This window comes from Sinohyriopsis cumingii, chromosome 2 (assembly GCF_028554795.1).
Source record: "Sinohyriopsis cumingii isolate HCF-2022 chromosome 2, ASM2855479v2, whole genome shotgun sequence".
Taxonomy (NCBI): domain Eukaryota; kingdom Metazoa; phylum Mollusca; class Bivalvia; order Unionida; family Unionidae; genus Sinohyriopsis; species Sinohyriopsis cumingii.
The window spans coordinates 84672432-84699890 of NC_142962.1; the positions used below are offsets into that span (position 1 = coordinate 84672432).

Sequence of the window (27459 nt, forward strand, 5' to 3'; positions counted from 1 at the left end):
GCAGGAAGGTGATCCTAGTAATGTCTAACAGTTCTGTAGTGGTTGTTTACGTCATCAAAGTGAGGGGGAGGGACAAACTGCATGACTTATATGTCCTGGTCTGGGAGTTTGTATGCCAGGGCTTCTGGCACAAGATCAAAGTTCAGATCAAACACATTTCCAGTAGACTCAATGATTTGGCTCATTTTCTGTTAAGAAGGGTCCAGACTCTTCACATGAGTCCTTTGATCTTTAAGTGGATTTGCATACTTGGGGGGCATCTGACAATAGTTCTGTTGTGATGAGGTGATAGATATCTCCCAGGAAAATCCAGGCAAAATTCAATGTTCTCAAATGACCCTGCTTGCAGGTGTTTCATCCCTGCCCAGACAGACTTTTTCTTTTTTTACACTTGGCTTCTGCTCAGGAAAGACATTCAACCTTCAGTTGTGGAGATAGTCTCATGAGCCATAAGGATCTTCACTTTGAAGGCTTATGAGGGAAAGTGACTCTTTTTAGGGACTGGCAGGTGCAAATGTAACACTATTCCTTTCAGTGGAATGATATCTCAGCTACCTTTGTTCCCTGGCTTTCTGAGGAATAAATTGTAGCTCCTGTCATTACAAGAATATATTGCTCCATGATATTTAGCACATTCAGACATCATGGTAGAATATGAAGCAAAAAGAGGCTATGCAGAAAGAATCATTATAATGAGACATTAGCAGGTAATTTTTTCCTTAATATGCATTTTAATCAATTTTCAGTTCCGAAATTCTATTTTACATATTGCAGAAAGCTTGAATTCCTTTTTTGATTCAGACTTTTCACATATGATCCTATCCATTATTACATGCATTAGTTATATGGATGTTAATAGACGTCTTCAGTAATCCATCAGGATAGAAAGGATTTGAAATCTTGTTATGGTAGTATGGATAGATGATTGGCCTACATACCAGTCCAATAATTCTGAGACATCTCCATAGTAATAGAACTTGGGGAGTAGGAATGATGTAGCAGGGTTGTAGGGAATGATAACTGAAAACTGGAGTAGGGTTTGGGCAAATATTCCTTTACTGCAGATTTTAAGTTTTGGTTTTGGTTTCTATGAGTTTTGATAAGTGATCAAGATCAGGGCTGAAAATGTGTTAAGTTTGCCAATCAATTATTCATCAAAGATGTAAGACTCATCATCATTATAATTGTTTCCATGCATGCATTAAACTTATCAGTTTGAAACATGTTACTGTGTGGTGTGGATCCATGCTTCTGCTTCCCCCATCTTGCAAAGCCACGGAGGCTGACTTTCACTGGTTTGTGTCTCAAGAAACTGGTCACTTTTACATCATACACTGTCTCAGAATGTTACAGACATGTTAGCTAATGACCATCACTGACCAGCTGAAACCTTCTCTAAGTGGAAGTTCCTATTAAAAATTTAGTAGCTCTGTGAGCAATTTGTTTACAAGTAAAGTCATTTTGCATAACTTATTCCCATTTAGATATATTTATAAGGAATGCAGGGTGAGTTTATATTTACAAGCAATGCAGTTGAGTTTATTTTTATATGATGCTGAATGGAATCTGCATTTTTGTAGATGTCCATCAATTCAGTTTACAATCATACTAAAATTATTTAAGCTTGAAGTAGGGATCTAAATATTTATATTTCCAGTATTCTGATATAAAGGGAGAGACATATTTCAAATTTCCAAAAATCTATACTAAAATTTATTTCTTATTCAATATTTTGCTGTATATTATTACTAGTGAGCAGTGGGGAAAAATCAGATGTTTTGGGAAGGTATTCAATGATGGCATAGATTGGCCAACTGAAACTCAGCAATGATTGGACAATGTGGCATAGTGAGTTTTTTTTTAAATCAACAGTATTTGATGTGTACAGTGAAGTCTAGTCCATTGAATATCATAAATTGAGGTTTTGTACCAAAGTTAACACTATTTCTTTGATGGATATAATGGGTAAAGTATTGTGAGTTATTTTTTGGGGGGGTGCCACAAAAATAATGATTTAGCCCCATATGGATAACCAGATTTTTTGTTGATGATATTTAATCAATACTTAATCATGAATTTTACTGGATTACAAGTACATTTTACTGTGACAAGTGAATAAACTTTAAAATGTCTTCCAGAATTCCCTGAAATTAGGGCCATTACAAATGGTGAGTTACAGTTCCTGACAAGGACAAGTGTGGATGATTCTCTTTTGAAACCGCTGATAGACTTGACCATTGGCACTATACAGATACAAGTAAAGGTTTGTATGAGGCCTACTCCATACATAGCTAAAGGAATCAATTAAGGGATTAAAAAGATAAAATCATATAGGAATGTTGTTATTTTGTAATTAACAACAGTAGGTAACAAACATGTTTGAATTACAAATGTAATCCTTGTAAGGAGATGTTTGAGGACTGTTTCATTTAAACATACATAGTACCTAGGGAAGACATTTAAAAAAAAAAATATGCCAGGGTACTCTGAGTACTCTTAGAGTTCTAATGGAAATGATACAAAGTTTTAAGTTGAATCTATGGATGACTGCTCCACATTAGTAGAGCTTTTTCTGGGGCTCAAGTGTAATTTTTAACTTTAACATCCCTAAAGTTAAAAGTGAAAGAAATTTGAAGATATATCCATAGATAAAGAAATACCCAATAAATGGTTGTATGGTTAAGAAACACATATCTTTTGTTATACTTGGAGCTATGATGGTGATATCAGAACCCATTATTACCTAGTATTTCATACATAATTCTCTTACTTATCGTATATATTTTTAAAAAAACTGAACAAGTTTAATTTCTTGCTTGATTATGCCTCTCGGCATATTTCTTTGCTGAGAAATTTAGTTCTTTATATGATTTAAACAAATGTAAGAATGTATTACACTACCTGACATCAGCCATTTAAGGCAAAAATCTACAGACTATACAAATCCCCCAATTTCCACTTGGCAAATATATTTTTAGCTATACTTATCATACATTTGGTATGATGGAGTTTCTCAAGAATTTCTGAGATGGTTTCATTGCTTTAATAGCAGTTAAAAAGAATAATGAAACTAAAAATGAGATTTCTCATGGATTCCTGGAAATTCATTTTTGCCAGCAGAGCACAGATCCCATACCATATGAAAATTTTGATTGGCTTTGGCAATTTTGGTAATTTACAGTTCCAACATAGAAATATATGTCTATATAATTCTTTGCAGGTAAGGAAAGCTCCAGTGGAGAAGAATCTGACACAAGTCCTAGAGCATGTAAATGGAAACTTGAGCTGTGTTGTGAAACAACCGAAGGGAGGTAAATAATAATAATTTGTGAACTGAATGTCAAAAAGTAGCAATGGCAGAACTGTACCTTACTAGTCTCTACTACCAGTATAAATGTCTCAGATTTTTAAAGGCAAGGATGTGCACTTCCTCCTTACTTTTCATTCCAAGCACACATGTTAGGTTTTTTTTAAGGGAGAAGCCATCAGAACATGCAAAATTGACTGTTGTTTCTAGTAAAGTATAGTATAGTCTGTCTAGATGAATAATTTTAATAGAGCAAAAATATTCTTATTTTTTTTTTCCTTTTGGCAAAAGATTTAAATGCAAAAAGAATACAATTCACTTCTTACTGACTTTAAAGTTTAACATTTCATACTGATATGAAATTCATCGCAACCTTTCATGCCATTAGAGATATATACTTGATGTGTCTCATTTACACCTCATATTAAAAAATTGCAAAAGTTGGAGTTTTCCTCCCATTATTAAAAAATATTACATTGCATTTGTCATGTTTATGCCCCTACCATTTTCCAAGAAGTATGGGGTATAATATTATCTCTGTATCTTGTAATCATGTATGACATGCATTTTATTGGTACCCATTAATTTTTGAAAGTCTTTATATCATTAGATTCAACACAGATTTGATCTGCAGCTTAGTATAAAATCTTGACTGAATTATGGCAGAAAAACAGAATTTTGAATTATAGTCCAATGTTGACCCAGAAGCTTGTCCTCGCATAACAAATTTATTTTGCTCAAAACATTTTGCAGCAGTAAAATTTTACGAAACTTGTCACAGGGCTTCAAGTAAAGAAATTGTACATCAAGTTAGATATTCCATGGCTATTCAACCAAGGTTTCTTTAATTCAGTTATATTTTGGGGGTATCTTGATACATTTATAGTTATGAATAGGTTGTAAATTGCATAGTTGATAGTTTGCTTTAACCTGGCTTATGTTTATTTGCTCATCTAATTTGTGCAAGGTAGTAATTGCAAATATGCATCGCATTTCATTTTACAGCTTGTTCAGTTTATTTGAGAGATATTTATATCCACAATTTTAATGCAATTTTAATGTAAATTTTGAGATGAATAACACTCAGACTACATATAGAAATTCTCAGTTTTGAGACAGTAATGCAGCATCGTGTAGCCTGGATTCAGACACAAGTAAGTAGATTTCCAGAAGGATTTTTTATCTGGATGATCATAACATTCTCTTGAAAAAACTTTATGTATAAATGTACCTATACAAATTTGGTGAACAACAGGTAAAGCCAATTGAAGCCATTATCAGTTTTCACTAACATTTACCATGAATGCTTTGTTAAATTGGTCATCTGATTTGTCTGTGAATAAAAATTTACATTGATTTTACATAACTCAAACTTGTATAAAAGAAACCAAGCATTTTATCTAACTGTTTACAAATAGGACACACTTTTTTGACAATCTTTCTCCTTTCAAGTCCTTCAAAGCCCTTCTAGCTCTATATTTGACTGTGACAATAATTTACATTCTTGCTCCTGCCATGATAAAATTCTCTCTCTCTCATGAACCACATCCTGATTTTTTTCCTTCTAGTAATATCCTATTGTAATAGTTGTTTCCTGCTCCTGTATCACATTACAGAGAAACATTATCTTTTCGGTATGCTCTAAACTAGAGATCCATCTCTTTAAACTCTGTGTTTGTGTCTGCTTTCCAACCCAACTTCAAAACTTGATACAAAAATAAACCAAATATCATTGCTAACTTTCACATTAAAATATCTTCCAGTCTTGACAACACAAAAATTGACCTTACAGAAATCCAAAAGTCATTTGTGCCTGTAGCACATCCTTGGCTTATAAAACAACCCAAGGTACTTTTTATTTTGCATGAAGGAAAACATATCTGATACAAATCCTTATATTTTTCATAACTCTTATAAGGAACTTCTTTCTAAATTTAAAGAACAACTAAACAACAATTTATACTGATGGTTCAAAAGGATTTTGAATAGTTTCAGAGATTGGTTTAAATGACCACTTTGCAACTTTTCTTATACATAATGTCTAAGGCAAATAATAAAAAAACATAATATTCATAAATCCTTTAATTTAATAAGTTTGATACTGTTCAATTCTTGGAAGATCTGAAACAGATTCTATGGAATACAGTCCAGATCTTTGAAGATATTGATGATGTTTTATGTACTTGGATGGATCTTTTCATGGAACCAGTTAACAAACATGCCCCTTTAAAAACACACAAGATAAAGACCACAAGCCAGGCTGGGTCTCCCAAGAAATTTTAGATGCATAAAGAAAGAGACCATCTCAAATCTGTAGGAAATCAAGCTGAATATAAAATTTGGAGGTATTAAGCTAATGAAATGATATTTGAAGCCAATCGGACACACTAATAAGAAAATGCTGGATGAAAATAGAAAGAACCCGAAAGCTATCTGGGGAGTTTTTAGAGTTTGGTGAAGGGAAATGTAAGGATAAGATGGAAATTTTATTCCTCAAACATGAAGGCATTTATGCTGGTAATCCATGTGACATCTCAAATATATTTTATGACTTTTTATGTTAAAATTGCAGAAAATCTTAAAGAACCTAAAATTCAACTGATCATCTGGAACTCAAACAGTTTTGTACTAAACAGCTCCCAAACAATATAAAGTTTGAAATTCCTGAAGTGAGTTCTGAATTTGTGTTGAAATAAATTCAGTAAAATAATGATCATAAAGCTACAGGACTTGATATGACTGGACCATCCAGTGTAGCTGCCAGGGTGATTGTTTTGAAAATGTTGTTATTACTACTTCTCTTGATTTGATAGTTGGATTGACATTCTTATATCTAGTTGGTCCTAAATAAAAATGGTGCTGATCAGACCTTAACTATGGCTGCCATAGTAGCCTTCTTGAAAATGATTTTTTATCGCTTCTTCAGAACAGTTGGTTACATAGACATGGGATTTTCACAGAATGACTTCTAATGATACCATAGGGGCATCTAAAAAATCTTACATATCTTGAGACAGATAATTTCAGTTACTTTCTATCCATAACGGTTGAATGGTTAGAGACCAAAGCAAACAATTTGCACTGTAGTTAAATTTATATTTTGAATGTGTCAACTTACATGTGTAAGAAAATGGTGTTAACAAATTTGTTATGTTAGAGTTTCAGAATTATATCAGAGAGGGTTTAAAATCAGCAGTTTAAATGAAGACATGGACAGATGAAGCAGATATATTGTGGGTTTCTGGAAATTATTTATGGTCAGCAGAGCATTTTCCCCTTTGAGGGTCTCTTATGCCATTATGTGCAATGTGTTGCATGGTAGTTAAATGTCTCAAACAATGTTAGTGTTTTGCTGGGTTCGCTAATTTATTCAGAGACAAGCCACAAATCAGACAATGAAGTTACTTGATTTGGAATTCCCTAAGCAAAGGAAGGTGCCTTCATTACCAGCACAGTGTGGGAAACTTGATGTTTTAAAATAGAATAAAATAATAGTATTACTTGTGAAACATCGTTAGTATTGATAAATTTATGGCAGAATACTCTCAAAAGCAAATCATCTTATGTATTTTTTATCTCTATATAGGTTGTACCAGTAGTCAAGATGATTTACATTTAAAAGACTTTGGTTGAAAACAGAATTGTTTGATTTTGTTGCAAAAAAATAGCATTTTATCATCACATTTGCAAGTATCTGTAGAACCTTTAATGTTTTATCTTTTTAGGCTCCCCAGAGTTTATTCACTGTTCCATGCATCTGGAGAGAGCATTGGGAAATCTACCCACATCTGAGCTGGAGAAACTTGCTGATTATCACTTTAGACGTCCAGGGTATATTAAATGTTTTCACACTATAGATTTATAAACAACAGTAACTTTTAACTGTCTTAAATCTCTGCACAAATTTTGGTATATGAAATGAATTAGCACACAAATTTGCATGTTTATAGATCAAGTTTCAATCAAAAGGTTCACATAATTGCCATGAAGGGAAAGACTACCTTTTTCTAATACAGAACAGTTATCTGAATAAGTTTGAAGCGTGTCATCATTCATCAATTATATAAAGTATTATATATATGTTTCCTGCTTGTTAGAGAAAAATGGGGTATTAAAGATTTTTTTCTTCTGCCCATACTTCCTTCATCTGTTACTATCACTTTCATGTATTTACAGTAGCACTGTTAATTATATATTGACAAGATCTCAAATGTTACCTAAATTTGTGGACAGTTTGTACTTGGTAAAAGGAAAGAGATTATTGATTCTGGATTTAAAGTCCAAGATCACTTTTAATAGAAATTAAAAAATGGTTTCTGCTCAATAACATTGATTCTACATGATGTACAGGTGCATCAGCCACATTTATGGATTGCCTGCATCTGGGATAAGGAAGAAGGACTATTTTGGTGTCAAAAGGCCAAAGGCCAAGGTCACCAACTGGAAGAATAAAATTAGTTTCTGCACAATAATATTAATTCTATTTTACAGACCTGGCTTAAAATTTCTTGTGGTGTATTGGGCATCACATTAAGAGTCATATATTCGTGTTCTAGGTCTCAAACCAAAGTACTGTTGTTTTTTTTCCTTCAGCTTTTTTGATTAGGAAGCCCTTTCAGATAGAGACATAAAACTTTGTACATACAGTTATCAATTCTAAGAGATGAGTGTCACATTTGGGGTTAAATTTTCAAGGTAAAGGCCAAAGTTTTCAGCAGGTGAGGCACAGGACATACATTTACTAAATTGGCTTGTTTGTTTCAGATGCATCTATTAATTGCCTTTTTGAAATTAGTCTAACAAATGAGAATTGTCAATGCGATAGGCAGTGATGTGTAACATCTTGATTTGAAAGCAATTTCTGAAGTTTGAAATAGTTTTTGCTAGCATGAAAACATATATAGCTATCATTTAGTGGTACAGTTGGTTTCAAATGGCATCATAAATTGGCATCTAATGCTGCATTTTAAAATATATTAATACATACAGGTTGAAAAATGCATAAAGAAAGTTTCTATTACATGGGTTGTGCTAATTCCACACCTTATTTGCATTAGTGCATCATTTAATGATCAAGACGTTTGTAATGTTAAAACTGCCTTCATGTTGTCCTAAGGTTTCTTCATGCAGTGGTAAGCAGGTTATAACTTTCCAGTTATTTTTAGTCATTTACTCTTTTAGCAATTGTTTTAAACATTTTATTTGGTATCAAAGAAAGTTCTTCTTTTCCTAAATAATCTTTTTATTAATACTTTTAGAGATTGCCAGTAATGCAGGTGACAGTAATATGTGATTGTTTAAGGTCATACTAATCTCTGGTCAATTTTTGGGGTGCTGAAAGTTTACATTATCAGAGCCTTGAACTTTTGAGGGTGAATTGTATGCATTTTGTTCTAATTAATGGAATAGGAAAAGGTAATATGAAGTTAATTGAAGTCTGTGTAAAACAAACTCAACGTTTTATATATTCTGTGAGTGATCCATATTAATTTCAGAGGCATAAACTGTCTAATGGGTAATACATGATAACACAGATAAACAAAAAATAACAGTGTCAAAAATATGACCAACGGTAAAATCTGTCTTGCGAGCCAACCTCTTTTAATAGCATAAATTGGTCTGTCAAAGAAAAGGTAGACTCTCTAAACAGGTATGTGCAAAAGGACCAGTTTCCAAGCTTGAAATTCAGCAAATATACGTGAATTGTGAAATGAACCAAGGCAGTATTCGTCCAGTGCTAGCATTGTTCTCTTTTTCAATGGAGGTTCTGCCATAGTTTTATTAAGGTGTTAATGTTATTAGTGATCAGTTGTAATTATGACTTGCAGTTTTGATCAGGCTTTGGGGAAATGTGTCGTATATATATATATATATATATATATATATATATATATATATATAATATATATACACACACACACAGAGAAGAATATTCTGCCCAGTGGGTGGTACATAATAACACAGTTAAACATTAAATAGCAGTGTATAAAATAAGTTATATATTGTAAGACAGATTTTCATGTAGACTTGTTTTAAAAAATTCAACTCCAGCTGACATTTATGGAACGGACATCTTATCTTTATTCCTCAAAGACAATAAGTGGAAATGAAATAAGAAAGAGAAATATTGTGGCTCAAACCTTTCAATGACATTGTGAAGAATATAAAAGAGGTTCTCATATTGTGAAGACTGTTAAAGAGATTTTAATATTGTTTGTATAGTTTATGATTGAACTTGTTTGTGACAATTCAGCAAAAATTTAATCTTAGTTTCTTACCTAAAAATGGAATTTTGGAAATTGGAAGGTTCTGTTGTATCAGAAATGTTGTTTTAAAAAAACAGATTTATTTTATCTCTGTGAATCAAACTACATCCTTCTCTGAGTCAGGGAGATGCTTTTCCATTTTAATTTTCAATTAATAGTTCATACTTTTATAGATTACATATCTATATTGGCAAACACTTTCTAGCTTTTCATTAATGCATACTGTTCAACAGTCTGTTTTCTTTACTGGTTGTTGCAATATTTATCCATATTTAGTATTTCAAAAAGTGGTATATATTTTATGGTCCATTTGCAGATGATCCTTTGCTGTGTACTTCATCATACTACAGTTGACCCACAATACAGGCCCTACTTTTGTTTATGTTAATATTGTTACAATTAAAAGAAAGATGTACCCTGACTTTGTCCTTACACTGCTGATAATAGCTGCTTTATTTCAGGATGGGTATATTTTTATATGTGTGAATAAATGCACTGTTGTAGAGTCTAATGTAAACTGTTAATTTCCCAACATTAGTCTCATAATAGAATTGAACATAAAATGTTAAAGCATTTTTTTATTCTTTATTTGTAAACAATGGTACATCTACTGATCTTCCTGTTAGTAATGGTATTATTTCTGTGATAAAATGACAAAGTTCACACATGTCAAGCAGCAAAATTGTATTTAATATTGTATTGCCTGTCAGTTACTGTTTACCTTTTTTACAAGACAAATTAATAAAATTGTTTAAAAACTAAGATTTATTGTGTTTGTGTGTACAATACTAGCAAGAATAAATGGAGACTGTAGAAACTGCAGTGCTGTTTCTTAATACATAGTGGTGACTGAACAAGAGGCAGAGTTGAACAGCAGCAAAATGCAAAAGCTATTTGGACAGTAAATCTTTTTTCATTTATAGTACGAGTTTAGCCTTGCTCTGTTGATTTGTTTTGTGAAACAGGCCTGTGTTCATAACATATTTTGAGTTTGAAAGTTACTATTTTGCAGTTTCTAACACCAAGGTTGTCCTCTGGTATGAAACAGAAATCTATATAGTTACATAAAATACATAAAAAGTTTCATTTGTTTTGTCAATAACACATTGTGACAAACTGTAATTAAATATATTAATATTCTTTTTCATAAATACAGGGTCAGAAAATGGTCCTTATTCAGTATTGTACTTTGCTATGACCATGTTTTAAAAGATTTGTCCTTATCTGAATTGGCTTACAGGGTTTTCAAATGTTTTGGTTCGATGTGTAAAAATGCAAGGCCAGGTCAACACAATCAGATCAGGTACATACATAAGCAAGCAGGTACATATTCTGAGGTCTACTGCCACTGTTTTATACCCCAGCTTATATAGTGCAATAAATTTTGGTGTAAACAAAAACCAACACATGCAGGTGTTGATTGACTTAATTTATTTTTAGGGTGTTATGTGGATATCATGGTTGCTGTAGAGCACAAAATTGCAAAAAGCAAGGTAAACATGACAGGAAAATAGAACTTTATTTTTTTTATTGGGCATATTTTTGACCCACATGGTGTGACAAAAAAAATAATGATATCAGTGAAAAAAATAAACCCAGATTCTATGAAGTAGATTTTGAAGGGTACATGTATTTGGTTAAAGGAATGGACAAATTGTTTAAGCCAACAGCTTCTTCGACACTAGACTGTATTATCTATTTATGGCATTGCACATGTGTAGATCATTGCAATCCAGTAGGAAAAGAAATTTTTGTATTCTATAAAATTAGCAGTTGCCTTCAAAGCTTAAATACTTAGGAAACCTAAATGAGGTGTTGGCTTTAAACCACTGAAGTAACTCAAAATATTTTAAAGTCATATTAGATATTTGGCTGAGCAGTATATATTTGGTAGTAAATGTATAGAGTAGATCAGAGCATGTTGACTTTAATAGAATCACATGTTAGACTTTTGAAATCATAAATTAGGCAATATGAATATAAAGAAAGTTGTTATTGGAGAACTTACATTTTACTGTGAAATAGCTTTTTTTTGTGTCGTACCAATTTTTATGGGTTTTATGGTTGCTAGAAACTAAAATTAGGGACTCCATGAACCATGAACCTTCCAAGGAAAGAATAGAACACCTTTACAAATCCATGAATTAAGTTGCAATGGACATGTGATATATTTTCCGAAACCATAAAATTGATACTCATGAAAATATGTGAATTCACAGTATTTGCTCTCATGTTTGAGTTGGGTCATGACACTTTCCAATTCATATGATATAATTTAGGTTTTCATAAATTTCAAGTTATGAGTAAAAAGGAAAGGAGGGATTTGAACTTTCTTTGGATGCGATATTACTAGCCATTTTTTGTTTGTTTAATATTGATTATTGAGGTGAAGAAAAATGTAAAGTATGTACTTAAATTCCAGTAAGCAGTTTAGCTCCTACACAGCCCAGGCAGAGCAGGATGCCATGTTGGATGCTTTGGGCTCCCTTCAAACCAACGCCTCCCAAATGATCCTGTATAAGTACATATTTGATTCTGATAAAGTGGATGAAAGACTGGTACAGAGGCTGCTGGTCCATATCTCTGTCATGGATGAATTGCCAGATCAAGTAAGAGCCTGCTGATTTTTAAAAAATCCTATGTCTGGTTAGAAAGAAAGAAAGAAAATAATGTTTTTTTTTAAAGCTCATTTACATATATTTTTGTGCCCCCAACATACTCATTTTACAAAGCATGGTGCCACCCATGCCATCTGTCCATTCATCTGTCACAGTGTGTTTTCTGCTCATTATTTAGGGAAGTTTCAATAGACTGCAGCCAAATTTGGAATGGATCATTATATTACAAAAATCTTATGCCCCTCTCATCTCCTGCCACTGCTCTCCTGCCACTGCTTCTAATGCTAAGTATTACAAAGCATGAAGTCTTGTAAGTATAATAATATCAAGAAGACAGGAAAGTTCAGTTACAACTTTGGTCAAAGTTTGAGTATTGTTGCCTTTGGACCCAAGGCATTACAAACTATATTTGTTTTAAATCAGTGATTTTTTAGGACTAAATGGATATATAAACTAACTTTTAATAGCTGCAATACATTATCTGCTACTATCGCATTGTGTACATTTTCCAAGAATCAAGCCCTCAGTGCAAGCTAAGTATTCCTTCCTCCAATTAGTATATTTAGGCCCAGAATTGGAAGGAATAATTCCAGTTTCATTCTTAGTCATAGTAAGCATATGGAATATCTTCCTCTTTTATCATGGACTTCATATGAGTAACACACGTGCCATGTTTGCTTATTGAAATATGCCTTGTTGTTGTTCTTAAAAGTCTTTTTGGAAAATCATATACACCTCTTCCTTGATAACTTTTGCACAGTTGGGTCCAAAAGCAAATTAGACCACAGTATAAGCGAGAGCATGAGTTACTGAAGTACCTCTGAAAAATTAAGAAAGTGATGCACATCAACAGTTAGAAGAGAACTGGAGAGGTTGGGGTGGGTGCAGGTAAATGGATGGGTGGTTATTTGCTTCATAATCATGTTGGGAATTATTCTTATTCTTTTCTAATGGACTTGTTTGCTTTTCTACATTTTCAAGATAACCAATCTTTGAAAGATTGTTGAAACATTACTGTAAGAGGTTTCAAGACACATTACACGTGTATCAGCGTATTACATCACTGCTTTTTGCATGTGAATGTGGATACATTCTAGTCAATTGTTGATTCAGAACAAGACAAGATTCCTTTTTTCAGATGAATGAACAGTTATGTTGAGAACAACATTGAACTTGATTTTCTATTCTATCAGTAAAATATTTAAGCTGCAACTTCACTGCATGTAGTTCTGAAAATTCTGTTTATCCTTAAGGAAACCTCTGAATGACAATTTAAGACTTTTAAACCCACTTCAGACTTTGCCTCTTGCTTATTCATAATTAACCCTATCTATGAAACTAGAGGATTAGGATGACTCACTGATTAATGTTGGATACTTTAATGATGTTGCTAACTTTAATATTTAAAATGGTATTTTGGTTGTCCAGTTGAAATGAGTTAACTTTGTTACATAGCTGTGATGACTAGCTCTGATGCAGGTAGGATTCCATTCTTTTAATGGTTTTTATTCAGCAACTTGATTTGATACAGTAGATGTAATTATTATGATAATTAAATTCTGTCTACTTTTAATTGATTGAAATAAAGTAACAAACACGTTTGTTAGTTGCAGATTAGAACACAACTGGCACAATTAGGTTCTTATGAAAATGTTTTTGGGCATTGCTTCGATGGTCAGTTAGTGCTTTTCATGCTTGAATACAAGAGGGCACATCACATTTATGATGATTATACTGAAACTGAATTAAAAGATAAAACTGAAACATGAATTTCACTTGACAAGACTTGTTTAAATGATATCTATTTCTTAAAGTGTTGGTATCACTTGGCATTACAGACATTTGCACTGATCAATATTTCATTGTATATTTTTATTTATAGTACTGAGAATTTTAAAAAAGAAAATTTAACAAAATATATGACTTCTTGTTTCAAGTGGTAAATTTCAAGCTGTTGATTCTTGGCACTAACTGCCATTTTTGATGATAAAACAAGCATATATATATATATATATATATATATATATATATATATATATATATATATATATATATATATATATATATATATATATATATAAAGGTTTTGTGTATCAATTTTATTTATGAGTTTATTCATGTTCAGCAAATAGGGCCTACTGTTTTGGTATTTTCTATCAGAAAAAATGGAATCCACACATGCCTCTATGTTATAAGTGGGTTTGTGAGTTATCTGGGTGCACTGAAATGAGGAGAGCTGCATCTTTCTGTGACCATTGAGCATTTTTCTTGCATTATATGAGCTTTTTGGTTCCATTTGCTAATTTTGAAAGGGTTTGTGCCTTGTTTAGAAGGTGGTGCTTCTGTTCATTGTCCATCTTCTTAGTAACTGGTGTTCACGTAAGTATGACATACCCTTGCTTGGTTTCTGGTTATTTTGGTTTTTTGCAATTTTTTCTTGTCACAAGAAGACCACATGGGGTATACCCACCACCTATCTCTTGTGTACTGGTTATTTTAACTGGACTGATCAAGTGTTGGACTTAGCAGGAAGTTGCACACCTAAAGAGGAGGGTGGAAAGGCCCTACTTCCTCATCCTCATCACAAGACAACCCCCTCCATTCAAAGGAGGGCTCTGGATCCCTTCTCAGTTTAGGGAAATCAACTTCCCCTGTTGGGCTAAAACTAGGAGAGATTCTGTATAGTTTGGAGGTCACCAAAAGGCCAAGGTTCCTGGATGTTTAGGCCCATGCTGTGAGTGCTGGTGAAGGATGGATCCTTGGCTGCACAGAAGGTAAAGTGCCTGAAAGCGAGTTGCACTTTCCTTGCATGGATGAGCAGCATCATTTCAAGGTAGACATTGTGCCAGTGATCTTTATAAGCAAGTTATGTCTTCCCAATGACAGGAAAGAGTAGTGATTTTTCCCTTATATAACCAAGGGATTCTTATTTGTAAGATCTTTGTCATCTTATTGGTCTTTAACTGGTTACCTGGTCACCTTTTGCCAGCCACCAGGTGCCAATTACTGGCCACTGAACGCTGATCACCATTATCACTATCACCAGATACCAGCTGTGCCTTTTGAGCAACTGGATGCAGGGCTTTGATTGTTGTTCTGGGGACAGGAATCAGATTGATAACCCTTTGTATATTACTGTTCAGTCCCTTTGAAGTTAGATTGTTAGGTTGCTCACCTACATGGCAGAGGGAACAGATAAAAATCCATCCCTTCCTTATGTTCCTGTTTAATCCTTTGGGCTTTATGGACCCCACCCCCTTACTTGGTAGTGCATCATCTTTCCTGCAATGACATCGTGGATGTCATGACCATGGTTTCAAGGTTATGATGGATATGACTGGCCAAGGACCTGCTCAATCACCTCTTTGTCCAACAAAACGGAGGTAAGCTGACACTCTTTCTTCTTTAACTACATCACTCGATCATAATATCTTAGGAGAACTACTACTATCTCACAAATCCAGCTCTCCCAGCTGAAAGACTTGCTAAAAAGCTAAAAGTTATATATTCACCTAGGTGGTTATCAGGCAGAGTGATCTCCCCTTGTTACATGGATTGGTGCCAAATCCCCAAAATATCTCATTTACTACTTCTGCATGTGCCAAGAAGCATTCTCTCATCACAAGAGATCATGCAAATGCCAGAATCTGCTTAGAAGATATACCCTTACAAGTTTTTCACAAGCCAGAATCCACTTAGAAGATATACCATTACAAATTTTTCTCTTCAAAGGAAAGCATACTCCATCTATATTTCCAACTTTTTCTCTTCCTATGCTGACAAAGTTCTGCCTTTACAATTTTTATGTGCATGCAAGTCTCTACTACCTATAGAAAACTCTTAATACATGTGTAATTCCATTATGAATGGGTGCATACAGGTGAGTGTTTCAGCACCAAGGCATTCTTAGTGTCTGGATGCGCTTGTTCAATGATTTTACTTGATCAGGCCATCCTTGACCCTTCCTATAGGTAGTATTGTAATTATACCTGGACACTTCATTGCTTTATTAGCTTGTCTGCTATTACTAAATTCCAAGTAAAACATCATACACTATAGCATTGCATCACACCCCGAGTTCAAAGTAGGTGCACTGAACTGACCTGTACAGGCTATCATTGAGCCATCCTACAGGTAGTATTGTGAATTGACTTGAAAAATATATTTACTCTTCATTGCTTTCATTAGGACATCTACTTGCGTAATTCATAGTTGTATTCATGACACTTCATTGATTTTACCTGTATGGAATATCATTGGGGCCTTTTCCTATGAGTAACATTTTCTTATAATGGATATTGTTGCACCTACACCTCTCCCTCGATAACTCATCCAAAATCAATAAAGAAATCGACGTAAAGGCAAAATATGGGGTGGGTGGGTTGGCAGGTTAAAGTGTTGAATACTCAACTTATAATCGTGCTGAGATTAACTGTGAACAAATATCTCTTCATAACGGTGTACTTTGTTTATTTTTTCATAGAGCAACATTAATTTCAGGATAAATTACAGTATATTGAGGAGATCATCAAAAACATTATTCCACATAGTTTCCGTTTGCTTAACACGTGTACCACTTCACACACTGTGTACTACATCACTAATTTGTGTGTTGAATTGGATACATTCTAGTTTTATTGTTTGATCCAAATTAGACAGGTTTTTTTAATACAAAAGATCGACACTCTTTTCGAGAAATGTTGTCGATCGAACGATAGATAGATTTGATTGTGGTAGAAGTAAATGAAAAAAAAATCACAAGATTTAATCATTACAAACATGAATTTAATGGGTCTACAAATTTAAAGCAATGTAAATTTGAACACGATAATACTTGCCGTTTGTGACACGCTTGACAAATATACAATGCTGTAGGGCATTTCTGTGCACTTAAGGTTTTCGTCTCCAATATTGAAGTAAAACGCATACCGAATTCGACCAATTGATGAAAATAAAATACAGCAATGCTTACCATTTGAAAAGAGGCAATTGTCACCAGAATTTTCTGTTTAAAATAATATTAATTTTGGACACAGGGGATACCACCCCTGTGTTTTTTTGACTCATGATATGTCGGCCTATTCTGTGCACAGCATTGAAAAGATGTAATGTTTATCCATCGGGCTATAGAAATGAAATACATTACTTTGGACTGTTTCTGTCAGCAGTTCAGTCGAGTAATCAGGTCAGGTTTATAGCTATTTTTACAAAATTAAAGATAAAAATTCCAATAAATGGCAAGAGATATTAAGCAAACTAAACCGTTCTTGTAAAAAAGTTAGTAAAGTTCAACGTTTTATAAAAAATAACTATTATGTGAAAGAGAAACAACAATGAGTAGGATGTAATGTGTTTATGTCTTATTGATGGTGAAAAAATTACTAAAGAATTTATAAACAGACTATACACTGGGGAATTTCTTGAGAATTTATGTTCTAGCGGCAGGTTGACACGTTGGGTAGCAGATGATTTTGTACATGTGGGACAACTTCTTGCAAAATTGGAAACTTGGATTAAAATGCAGTATTGTTTAAAGGTTTACATTTCCCTCTTTTATATAATGTATTTATGGCTGTCACTACCATTTACTGCATATTGCTGTGAAAATTGCCACAAAGAAACTGATTTTTGTGGATACTTACTTTTATTTGAAGAAAGAATTAATGAAATTTCAAGAAGAGTATGGGACTCAGTTCTAAACATTTTAAAGCATGACCCCACAAGATAGTTTTCCCTCACAGAAAATATCAGGTGTTCACTGGAAACAGTGGGGAGCCACTTAAACTGATTCTGCACAAAAGTATCCCTTCATCCAATGGTCTTGCAAAAAATGTGACAAAGATAAACCAGTTTTTTGCTAGCAGCATGTCCAAACTATATTGCCTGTTTTTTTTACTCATACCAGTCATTACAAAAGCAAATCTTGCTCTTCAGAAAGATGCTTCAGTGATTCATATCCTCAAAGGAGACTACATGAGGTACTTGCAAATCTGTTTGCATGTTTCCTAAAACCTGAAGCTGTTACTTAGGCTTGCAGTTTCCTGATTGTGGACTATATGAAGTCAATTATAAGGAAGCTGAGTACTGGCTTGATGATTGTGCAAGAGTCAAGAAAGTACATGGCACTTGAGAAAGGAAAAGGAAGTCATACAACAGATCAAATTTTTTACATTTCATGCAGAGGTTAGGCATTTCTTTAGAGAGGCCTGTAATTTTGTGATTAAAAAATTCCCACTTGGCAGTGAGATTTTGATCCATGCAGAAGTTTTGCAAATCAGTGAAAGACTGCTGTCAGCTGTGGAAAATATTGATTACCAGCAAATTTCAAAATTTGGTGAAAGAAGAACATTTGGATGCACTGAAGACTGAATTCTTCAAATTCCAGATTGACTCATCATTGTCTTCTCTTGTTGATGCAGAGCCTAGGAATAATGTAGCTTGGGGATAAATATTGAAGATAAGAAAGAATAACCCAAACTAAAATTGCAAGCTTAATTTTAAGGTTGTGGCAAGCTTGCTATGTAAGCTTGTGGCAAGCTTAGATTTGAAACCATGGCAAGCTTGCCTAATTGCAAGCTTGTGCAAGCTAGTAATAGGGAAGCTAGCTCAAGTTTGTGTGTGTGTGTGTGTGTGATTTTGATTTTTAACGTAGCTTTAACACTTTTTCAGTCATATCGCTACGATGTCTGCCATGTGACAGTTTATAGTGATGTTCTTTGCACTGGGGTATCATGCGGCAGACATGTAGCCTTATGTCCCACCCAGTCACATTATCCTGACACCAGGCCGACCAGTCCTAACACTAACCTCTTAATGCTGAGTGTCAAGTGAGGCAGCTGTTAGTACCATTTTTGTAAGTTTTTGGTATGACTTGACCGGGAATTGAACCCACAACCTCCCGCATCCAAGGCGGACACTCTAACCACTAGGCCACCGGAGCGCTCTAAAGAGAGAGAATAACCCAAACCAAAAAAAAAGCAAGCTTAATTTTAAGGTTGTGGCAAGCTTGCTATGTAAGCTTGTGGCAAGCTTAGACATGAAACCATGGCAAGCTTGCCTAATTGCAAGCTTGTGCAAGCTAGTAATAGGGAAGCTAGCTCAAGTTTGTATTTGGTAAGCTTGCAATTAGCAAGCTTGCATGAGCTTGTCATGTAAGCTTGCTGCAAGCTCAGATTTGAAACCGAGCAAACTTACCAATTACAAGCTTGCAAGCAAAAGCTGACCTAGCTAGCTGCATCAGAAATTATTCTATACATGGTCATATACCTCCATTTTTCTAGCCCTTGATGTGCGAAAAGTATGATAATTTAATATCAAATATTAAAATTAAAATCTTAATATATGGTGAACATTAATTAGCATGAGATCTTTCTGTCACAATGAAAGAAAAGAATGAAGTCATCAAATCATTTAATATTTAATTTAAAAAAGATATAAGAGCATATCAATGGGATCTGTGTGAGGAAACTCTTATACTTTTGTTCTGTATGCCTTTGCAAATGTTCTATTAATTTACTTCCACATCAAAATCTATTTGGGGGAGGCTGGTGTCAGATGGTTAGTTTCCCTTTCTCATCTGTCAAAATGATAAACTATTAGGTGAAAACAAGAACTTTTGCCATTTTAATTACTCTGGACCACCTCTTCTAAAGAAAATCCTCAGAATAAAATTGTGCATCCTCCTCTGCTTCTGGTGTGATTCAAGTATCATCCACTGAAATGATTACAGCAACATGTACTATGTAACTATGTAATTTTTAGTTCAACATTCCAAAATCACTTATCAAGTCCAAAATATATCAGTAAGTGTTATTCAAGATCATCCTTTGATGAGCTCCTAAATTTAGTTTTACCATCCATTTTGAAAGGGCTATGACACATGTCAAACAAATGGCAGAGCTTTATACAAAAAATAAAAAAATAGGTTGAGACTGTTTAGGTACCTTAAGACATTTTGAAATGAAATAACTGTCATCTTCTTTGAAAATGAAAAGAATTAAATGTAACAGCCTCGGAACAATTGTGTAATTTGATATACAAGAGGAAAAAAAGACCCTAAGAATAACGGAAATGAGATTCACAAGGGCACATTTAATTTTATAATCTCGTACCCCTTTTGTTGATATCTGACAGCACAACATCGATTACTGCAGTTTGGCAAGCGCAGCAATAAATAATAATGATCTTTAGAGTTGTCATATCAATCATTGGGTGAAGCAACATTACAGAGTTGTTGTTGTTGTGGGGTTTAATGCCATTTTTCAGCACACGATAGGCTATGCATGGCAGCCAGTATCAATGGTGGAGGAAGAACCAGGGAAAAACCACCAACCCACGAGAAGTTACTGGCAAGCTTTCTCACATACCCACATGTGCTGAATCCTAGACTTGAACCCACACAGACAGAGGTGAGATGGCAGTGATCCGTAATGGAGAGCGCCTTAGTTTAGACCACTCGGCCCCTTGGGGCCCCTAACAATACAGAATCATTTTTTGATGTATTTAAATTGTAACAGTGAAAGAGAATGCTGCCACCAATATACAGTCCCAAAAACTGGCAAAATACTACACACTCTTGAGTTTACTCACCAACAAAATAACTCCGTTACTTCTAATTATCTCTCGGGTTATAGGATTGTTTAATACACATACATTGGTTCTGTGTGCAATGAAATTTACAGCATTAAGGAGCTAAATTGTGATGGTTCAACTTTGAAAATTACGCCTAATTTTGTAACACGAGGCTTCAATGGTTGTTTTGCGTTCTTGCCACTCAGATATGTTGTGTGTGTATTTAGAGTTCGTAAACCAGTCTGCTGACTGTAACAGGGGGAAGTAACCGCTTTTATGACTCTATACTGAATTAAGTCTCTGTCTCGGAAAACCACATCGCATCTTGCATGCTTTTATTTGATTTCTTTTTCAACAAGCGAAATTCACAAAGCTCAATTCTTTTTAGAATGTTGGCAGAATGGGATGCATCTCTCTCTCGAAGAAAAACAAAAATTGTAAATATATTTAAATTTTTATTTAGTAAGTAAATAACTGACAATTATTTTTTTTCTTCTCCTGGCAGCAGATTGTCATTGAAACAAATATATGACAATTCTTTCAAAAACTTAATGCCAGAAGTTAATATTACAAGAGTTATTGAGACTATATTTGATGGTGCATACATTGTTAGTAAATAGCATTTACGAGTACTTGACATCAGGTATCATGCTGTATTAAATTAGTCTGTAAATAACTTTGCAGTCAGCAATTACTATCTATTTTGCAGGATTTTACTAAATGAAATTCTTTATTCAGTCTTCCATTCTATGACAAAATGACTGCATAGCTATTTAAAAAATTTCCTTAATGCAAAAAAACTCAGTTGTTTCTAACATGTATAATATTTGTAAAAATTTGAAAATGAGAAAAAAATACATATGTATGTAGAAAAAATATTTCATAAATTGCCTTGGTCAAGAAATAATTCAGTTTGTTTTGAAATATATTAATAATGTTCATAGTTAATTTAAACATAGAGAAATGTTGGAATAATATATTTTATTTATGTATCAGCTAAGTACAAGTAATTAAAGTTTTTAGCATTTTGCAACACTGAAAATGTATGTTATTTAACTCAAGTGCATTATCCGATGCTATAAACAAAAACTAGATTACCACTAACATCTCTTAATTTGACAGTGTAGTTTCTGATACTGAGCGTGATCTAGTCACAACATATATTCTTCAATATTTCAGGAAGTACGGCATGATCTCATGTAGAACTGCCAACTTTAAACTTTCACAACTGATTATTGCAAGCTTGCGCAAGCTTACATCAAGTATTTTAGATTTTGCAAGCTTGCAGACTTGGACAAATTCCTTTGGCAAGCTTGTGCAAGCTTGAACTTAGATTTTGTAAACTTGCAGACTTGGAAAGATTCCTTTTGCAAGCTTGCACAAGCTTAAACTTTAAATTCTGCAAACTTGCAGACTTCAAAAAATTCCTTTTGCAAGCTTGCTCAAGCTTATGCAAGCACCATTACTAGCTTGCACAACCTCAGCTAACTTGTTGTAAGCTTGCAACAAGCTTTGTCATAAGCATGCAGTTTGGTATGGGAAACATGCTGGCTAACATTGGGGATTGCCTTGAAATGGTATTGGAAAAAAGATTCTGGCAAAGCTGAAAAGAGCCAGAAGAAGTTTGCAGGACAATTAAAATAATACAAAGAGCTGTGTACTGTAAATAGTGTAATATAACGGCACATAGATATGTTTTGTAATGTTATTAATTGATTTTATTACTATTCTAATGTCCACATGGAATTTTAATTTTTCTTTGCTGTGTTGAGTGTACCTAATGTTTATATAGAATCACTCATTTTTTTCCCTCTTGTCCCTAACTTCCCTGGTGGGCAATGGGCATCTCTATATTTTTCATTAAAGTTCCAAGCTGTCAGATTCACAAATCTGAATCTCAGTTTTTTTATTTGGGTGTTAAATAAAGCATACTGTAAAAAGTATTTGTTAAATATTTGGACAATTGAAGATATTCAAGTTTTAAATGTTTTTTAAGGAGATTTTTCATGAAAAAAACTTAGTATATACATGTATGTTTATTGTACCATTACTAGGTTCTTATTAATGGCATGAAGCAGATTTGTGAGACTAGGTGTTTGGGTAAGCAGCAACTGTCCACAGAAACCTACCACAGAACTCTTCTATCACTTGGATCAGTAGCACGCAAACTGGACAAACATGGGCAGAAGGACCAAGCCAGAGAAATTGCTCAGTACCTACAGAATATGCTTGGTTTGCATGGTTAGTGGTATGATTAGAATATCTAAAATAATGATAATTCACTTTTTGTGTAAATGGTCACGTTCATTTGGCTGTATTTGTATATGATTGTTTATTATGTCAGCATTTAGTCTTGTTAGTATGACCAGTGTTTTCAGTAGATGTTTAGTTGCAGCTTGATGCAATATACTGAATGATTTTCATAGGCATCCATATTTGTTTATGTAAATAGATTTCATTGTTATATGAAATTCATGGATTGGTGAAGAGGTCTTCTTGTCTCCACTTTTCTGTGTCCTATGACTTATATGCATGCAAAAAATCCAATTTTGGTGTCTAATAGTTTGCATGTGCATATTTTCTGATTTCTCCTGCATGACATTAAATAAAGGTAAATAGAGACTTCATAATTCACAGGCTGGTTTGATTTTACCCAGGGGACCAGGCTATAGTATATTGAATAGTACTGACACAGTGCAAATCATGCTTAGCGTCACTTAAATCCTTGTTTATTCCCAAAAATATTAGATGCAGATTTTGCTTTATTCATTGTTTCTAGTAAATTGCATTCTTCCAGATTTCATTTCAGCTAGATGTGCATTTCTGTTTCATTTATGTTGATCCATGCACACATGAGTTAGAATTTGTTAGTGATACAAAGATCCTAAAAATTGAGGTAATCTTTATGAAAAGGTACATGTGTTTAATTGTGCAAGGCATATAACTGTTATATATCCTTAATATAGATTCTCAAAGATTATCATTGATCTATTTTAGTTTTCTGTTTTGGCTGAACAAAATCATAATTTTCCACACACTGGAAAACTTGTTGTTTCAGCAGCTCCTTTGTTTATAATTGGCAGATTTTGTCTTTTGTTTTTGGACAGCAATGCAGGCCAGTTAATTGTTAAAACCCTGAAACTAACTTGGGTTAAGAGGGAATTTTGACTCTAACATTATGACCAAGAATTTTGACCAGTGGCCTTGCCAGTACTTTGAAGTGTAATTGCCTTTTACTCCATAATATCAGCAAGATTACCATAGTTGCGTAAAACGGGGTGTAAGGTCGCTTACATCAAAGCAAACTCCAACTCAGATTAGAGTATTACCATAATTTTTGAAGCTTTACTTCTGAAACTTCGTTATTGTATTAATATTATTAAGTTTAGTGCAGTGGTGCCTATGATTCAAATATGAGGGATGTACTCAGTTCACTGTGATGTACTTCATTCAGCGCAAGTTCCAACCTTCATTGTACATGTGGTGGCGCCCTGATGTAAATATGCTCACTAACCTAAATGCAATCATTCAACCAAACACTATTGTTGTTTGTTGTTGTCATGCAGAGCTCACATTTGAATGAGTTAGGTATTTACAGAAAACAGAGCATTAAATAAATTTTTTGGCTGTTAAAACAAATTATATTAACTTCCATGTAATAATCATACATGTCAACCTCGAGAGAGGTATATGCAAAATTTTGCTAATATTTTTGTCTCAATAAATGCATTTACAACTTACTATGTGCATCTTGTGATGTGATCTTGGACTTGTGGGTCGGCTTATGCATGGGTCATGCACTTTTTAATGTTTATGCCTATTCAGTTTGGGGGTTGGCATTTAATTACGCGAATGGGCTTATTCTAAAGTATATATGGTATTTGTTTTGTATACGGCTACAATTTTATGTTATGACCTTATATGTCCTTCCATCAATTGTTCTCCTACCAATTTTGATTTTGCACAATAATTTGAGTTGTCCATCAGCAACAGTTAACAAACTTTGTGGATGGCTTACATTTAGAGTAAGTTTTAGAGTGAACCCTATTGATTTCAGATACAGAAGATCAAAAGTCCGGAAAACTGTGGCGGGAGGAAATAAAATGGTTTCCACACAGTAACTAGAGTTTCCCACCATCAGCAGTTACTAAAAACATTATAGATGGCTTGCACTAGAGCTAAGAAAGCACTCTTTTGATTTTGGTGTCAAAAGGTCAAAATTGAGAAAATAGCAACTGAAAGAAAAAAATTATTGCTGCACAAAAATTTGAGTTCTGAGTTCTGCATAATTTACAGCTCCCTTGTGGTCATGATTCCAATGCCTTAATCACTGACTCATAGTGGCTTCCGGAAGAAATACAGACTGTGGAGCATTATTGAATGGACAGAAAAATGTTCTGTACTTAAGAGCAGAAACTTCCTGTGTCCAATTTGGGCATTTTATGGTGGATAAAAATGTATGACATACATTGACCATGGATTAATAAGAATGACAAATTTTTCTCAACCATCTTGTAGCAGAAATGATTGAAAATTTCATGACTGTGTGTATGAGTGTTGTGCAGGTTCTTGGGGGAGAAGAGAATACTGTTTTGGAATGGAAGTAAGGCTATAATACTATACTTCATAACGTTTCATTCAACCCATATTGTCATACATTTGATAGGCTGATTCAAATACAATTGTTTATATTTGGTCATAGGTCCATAACCGTACCATGTTTTATTTTATGCTAGGCCATGAAATGCAAGATTTTTTGAGAGATATAACTCTGAGATTTCACTGGAGTGAAATACGATAAATATTTTTACACTGCCTGTCAATAGACATTGATAGCATTATGACCAAGAAATTTTAAAACTTGTGAATGACAAGTGTTCTAGTGGTAAATATGACCACTTTGCACATGGACAACTCTGGTTCAAATCCAACAGTGAGAATGTTGCTTTTTTTTCTTCATTTAAAAGAAATTATATACTGTATGCTGTTTTACCTTGAATTTGTGAGGAGAATTATGTTTCTACTTACATTTTCTGTGTGAATATACACAAAACAAGGCGGAACATACTGGCAAACCATTGGCATTATCACAATGGATTCAGTAAGAAATCGGCTTCAGTTTATTGTACATATTGCCTGCCGATATGTTTGAGCAAAAAATAAGACTTTTCTTGCTCATAGTTACTAATGGATAGATTTCATTTTCATCTTGGTGGTGAAAAACTTTTCACCCACTCGGTGAAATGTATCCATTATTCATTTGGAGCAAACAAATATCCTTTCTGTATCTCAACTGTGCATTAACAAAACTCATTATAATTGGGGAGAGCTGTATATATGGAATTTCATTATAACTCAGTTTGATGTAATCAGGTCTCTTTGTATGTCTGATAATCCCTTAAAATATGTTTATTCTTTTAATTTATTCCATTCAGACCCTTGGGTATATCGTCAGAAGAGGTCCATTATGACAGAAGAAGAATCCATTGAATATGATACGTTCAAGGTGACCCTTGTTGGAGCTCTTGGTAATGCAAGGCATGATGACTCCTACCAATACATTATATCGCATATGAATGATACTAACTCCCCCTGGATCAAGAGAGCTGCTGTCTATGCTCTGAGACATTACGAACATCAAGGAGTAAGTTTTCATTGTAAAGACTTTTGTTATGATATTTTTGTTTAAGAAATACCATGTGAAATAAAAAATATATTTTTTTCAATATCAATTTTGTAGGTCATTTGTACATAAAAATAGTTACAAGAGTTCATGACTGTTTATCACAGTCTTGGTGTACCAGGATCCAATTCGTTGGGAAGTAGGTTTAAATGTGATGGCTTCTAAATTGAACACTATGAAAATACTTATCAATTCTAGAGTGTGTGAAAAGTGAATATTACATGTAAGTACCACTTTTAACTTAAATAATCTGACCCTCCAGCTTATCTGACACCATATTTTAATAATTTGTAATAACTTTATGCAGTAGAAAAATTATTGGGACACCAAAATGCATACGTACCAGCCATTATGCTTATGGCGTATCATTACCTTTTTTCCCCCAAATTATGTTTTGACAGTTCCGGTGGCCTAGTGGTTAGAACATCTGCCTCGGAAGTGAGAGGTTGTGGGTTTGAACCCCGGCTGAGTCATATTAAGACTTACAAAAATGGTACTAACAGCTGCCTTGCTTGGCACTCAGCATTAAGAGGTTAGTGTTAGGACTGGTTGGCTTGGTGTCAGGATAATGTGACTAGGTGGGACATCATGCTACATGCCTGCATCATGATGCCCCAGTGCTAGACATCACTATAAACTGCCACACTGCAGACATCATAGTGATATGATTGAAAAATTGTTAAAGCTACATTAAAAATCCTAATCACACACACATACACCAAATTATGTTTTACACTAGACTGTATATGGATTAAGCTTTTTTGGGTACATTGAAAAATAAAATAAAAATAAAGCAATAATAAGCTTTTATCATTTTAATTATCATCTCTTTAATTCCAATCATATAAATTTGAGAATATTCTTAAAAAGGTGACTGATGCAGAAGAAAAGCATAAGAGTACTTTCCTTATTTGTTATTTATAGCAACTGTATATGACCCATTTCCAAGAAAACAGACGGGTTTCTTCAAATGTGACCTTTGCCTAACAGATTCATTTTTTTTATAAGCTAGTT

The 27459-nt window shown here is 33.8% G+C and overlaps 1 protein-coding gene across 1 annotated transcript in view; it reads left to right on the top strand.

Annotated features, from left to right (window-relative positions):
• The first annotated feature begins 1222 nt into the window (after positions 1–1222).
• Positions 1223–27459, top strand: part of LOC149805304 (uncharacterized) — a 113722-nt gene continuing 87485 nt past the window's right edge. Inside the window, exons 1-7 of the mRNA XM_089933962.1 lie at positions 1223–1295; positions 2139–2263; positions 3221–3311; positions 7033–7138; positions 11996–12182; positions 22817–23003; positions 26198–26406. Of these exons, the coding sequence (XP_089790088.1) occupies positions 1223–1295; positions 2139–2263; positions 3221–3311; positions 7033–7138; positions 11996–12182; positions 22817–23003; positions 26198–26406 (978 nt within the window). The remainder of the gene's footprint in view (positions 1296–2138; positions 2264–3220; positions 3312–7032; positions 7139–11995; positions 12183–22816; positions 23004–26197; positions 26407–27459) is intronic.